At 38.7% G+C, this 2,968-nt stretch overlaps 1 protein-coding gene across 1 annotated transcript; it reads left to right on the forward strand.

The window, feature by feature from the left end:
• The first annotated feature begins 557 nt into the window (after window positions 1-557).
• Window positions 558-2,511, forward strand: LOC136533687 (uncharacterized). Its single transcript, XM_066526229.1, has 3 exons — window positions 558-692; window positions 1,195-1,287; window positions 2,131-2,511. The coding sequence occupies exons 1-3, from the start codon at window positions 558-560 to the stop codon at window positions 2,509-2,511; spliced, it is 609 nt and encodes a 202-aa protein (XP_066382326.1).
• Window positions 2,512-2,968: the final 457 nt, after the last annotated feature.

The following is a 2,968-nucleotide window of genomic DNA, read 5'->3' on the forward strand; positions in this document are numbered from 1 at the left end:
CTAAACCATCCACCGACATCCCCATCGCCTGCCCGGCCTACCCTCGGCTAGCGCCTTCTATACCCGCTAGAGTTGGGGAAGAAAAAGGGAGAGCTCGCTGGAACCCTAGTTTAGAGATCTAGGAGAGAGGAGAGAGAGAAAGGGAGAGGAGGAGGCATACCTAACACCGCTGCTAGATCCGGTGGCGCCGCTGTCGCATTTGCCATGGCCACGTGCAGGGGAGGCGGTGGGGCGTGGGCACGGAGAGGTGTTCGCCGGGGAGGTGCTCGCGACATTCTAAAAATTTAGAACCTTCTATAAACATTTTGTCCCTGGTACTTTTCTATTGACTGCCAATTTAGAACCTTGTGCTCTTGCCTGCTGTTGCATTGTGATTTTCTAAAGTTTTCTATCAGGTTAATGTTAAAATTTTTCTATCACATTATATACTTCTAACACCTATTTTCTGATGCACATGCTCTTGACATGTTGTCAACTAGAATCAATTAGCAATTGATACTGACAGCAAGCCAGTCAAAGAGGCATGTGCTGATTTGCTCAGGACTGGAACACGACAAATGAGGTACAATTTGAAGAAGCTTTACTTCAATGGTGTACCAGTAGACAAAGTTAGAACAACATCACCATTGAAGAGTACGACTAATGATCAATGGAGAGAGCTGGTGGAGATGTGGTCAAGCCCAAAGCACAAGGCATGTTGGTCAATTGCTTTCTTAAGCCATTTATTTTTCTTGCATTGGTTTGTTGCATGTTTGAGTTTATTTCTTCGTATTGTACACCAATTTGATTGTGTCTAAGATTCTGTAGCTATGCTAGATTAGACTGTATACAGTAGGCCATCTTTATAATTATACCTGAAGTTACTTGGCTTGTTACCCTGATAATTGTGTGGTCATTAGATATTAATGAGCCTATTGGGCTGCACTCAATACAACTGCAGCTCATTATATTTTAGCGACAACATATAGGGTTGTGTTGCAGTTGGTCTTCTAGAATAGGGCACAATCTCTGGCTGTGATTACTTTCTGTTTTTCAAACTGTTTTAGGTTAATAACTTGTTGTGGACATAAATTCAACTACACTTAAAGAGTGTTGATGTTTGTTGAATATCTTAGCAAATCTGGTTTCAAATTCATCTAATTTTTATCTCTCTCTATAGCCATTCTTCCCTGCTTACTAAATTGTTCCTCATAGGACAAGTGTGCAAAAAATGCACTTAACCGTGAGAAAGTAAGGTTTCATCAGATGACAGGATCTCGGTGCTATATTGCGACAACCCATGCCTTGGTAAGATATGGAAATATTGTGTTACAATCATTCATCATTGAACAATTATTCTTATAATCTTACACCTACAAAATGTTTGTGAATAATTTTAGAAGCAAGAGAAATATAAAGATGAACCACCCAGTGCAATAGATCTTTTCAAGGCAGTGCAGCAGCAAGACTGGGTTTAATGAGTCTGCAAAGGAAGCTATTGTAAGTACAAGCTCTATTTTGAACTATATATATATCTGAACATATGTTACTGGTTTTAGTTGAGTCTATAATGTGTACATGCTTCCTGCTGTTACTTGTGAGACACAGAGCAACAACTTGTTCATGTGTAGCAGCAACTTCCTGTTCATATGTAGCAGCAACTTGTACATGCTTCCTGCTGTTCCAAGGAACAATGATCAATTGTTGCATGTGTAGCAGTAGCTTATTCATGCTAATCTGGCAAGATTGTACTGCATGATGTCACTGCTGTCCAGAAACTCTCTTAATAGCACATGTAAACTTGTAGACACTGCCAAAACAGAAATATTCCCAAATTCCCAACCTGTACTGTAGTGAGTCATCATCCCAAACTGTAGTGTAATAGTTTGTAGCATAAATGATCTCACTATATTGAATCGGGAAGAGTCATCTGTGTCATGCTCAATTATGATAAAATATTCAGTTGGAAAAATGTTTTCGTGCTTTAAATGGCCTTTAATGTGAACCTTAATTGTACATCTGTTTTACAAAGCTTGCATTCACTTATTTGAGCAACACTACTATCAATTATGACCACCTTTCTGTTGGTCTTAAATATATTAGTCGATAATTAATTTCAGAACTGTCTTACTAATATGTTGATGTTTTTAGGCTGAAATGGAATCCATCGCTGCTGCACCTGTAGAAGATGGCCAAGTTGTAAAGACCCCTGCTGAAGTTGTTGCGCAAGTGTTGCCGAAATCAAAATTTCTTCAAAATATTGGCCTTCAGCTAGCAGCCCCCAAGAGAAGCTCCAAAGCCATTAATGATGCACAGGTTATAGAACTTGAAGCAGAAGTTGCAGCTGGAAAGCAAGACAAAGAAGAACTAAAGGATGAGATGGAGACTTTGAAGAAGAAGGTGGAGGAATCAGAAAATGAAAGACGTAGGCTGTTAGAAGAGACAGAGCAGTTGAAGAAGGCACAAGATGAGTTGAAGAAGGCACAAGATGAGACGAATGCTTTCTTTCGTCGCATGTTCAGTAAAGAGTAAGGCCATTCCTTTAACTCTGTAAGTTTGCAGATGCATATGGTTAGATGTCTGATTTTGAAACTTGGCTACTCAGACCATATTATTTTATGCTACAAATATTTGGTAGTGCTATTATATGAGACTTGGCTAATCTAGTTCAGATTATGCTACAAACATTGGTAGTGCTGTTATTTTGAGACATGTCTGATCTGGTTCAGACCATATTAATTTCTGCTATGTATCTTATTAGTGTTGTCTTTTTGCTATGTGAAAATGTGTTATCTAGGATTTGTAAAATTTCTGATGGATGTGATCATATTTATCTATCCTTTGGAATGAGATCTGGATGATCGATGAATGTGTATGGGTTGTGATGCATCTACGGATTATATATATGAATGAGATTCTGGATGATTTGATGAATGCGTAAGGGCTTTGATTGATGAATGTACAGATTATATATGGGCTATTATGTAAT

The sequence above is a fragment of the Miscanthus floridulus genome, unplaced genomic scaffold (genome assembly GCF_019320115.1).
Source record: "Miscanthus floridulus cultivar M001 unplaced genomic scaffold, ASM1932011v1 os_1094_7_8, whole genome shotgun sequence".
Classification (NCBI taxonomy): Eukaryota; Viridiplantae; Streptophyta; class Magnoliopsida; order Poales; family Poaceae; genus Miscanthus; species Miscanthus floridulus.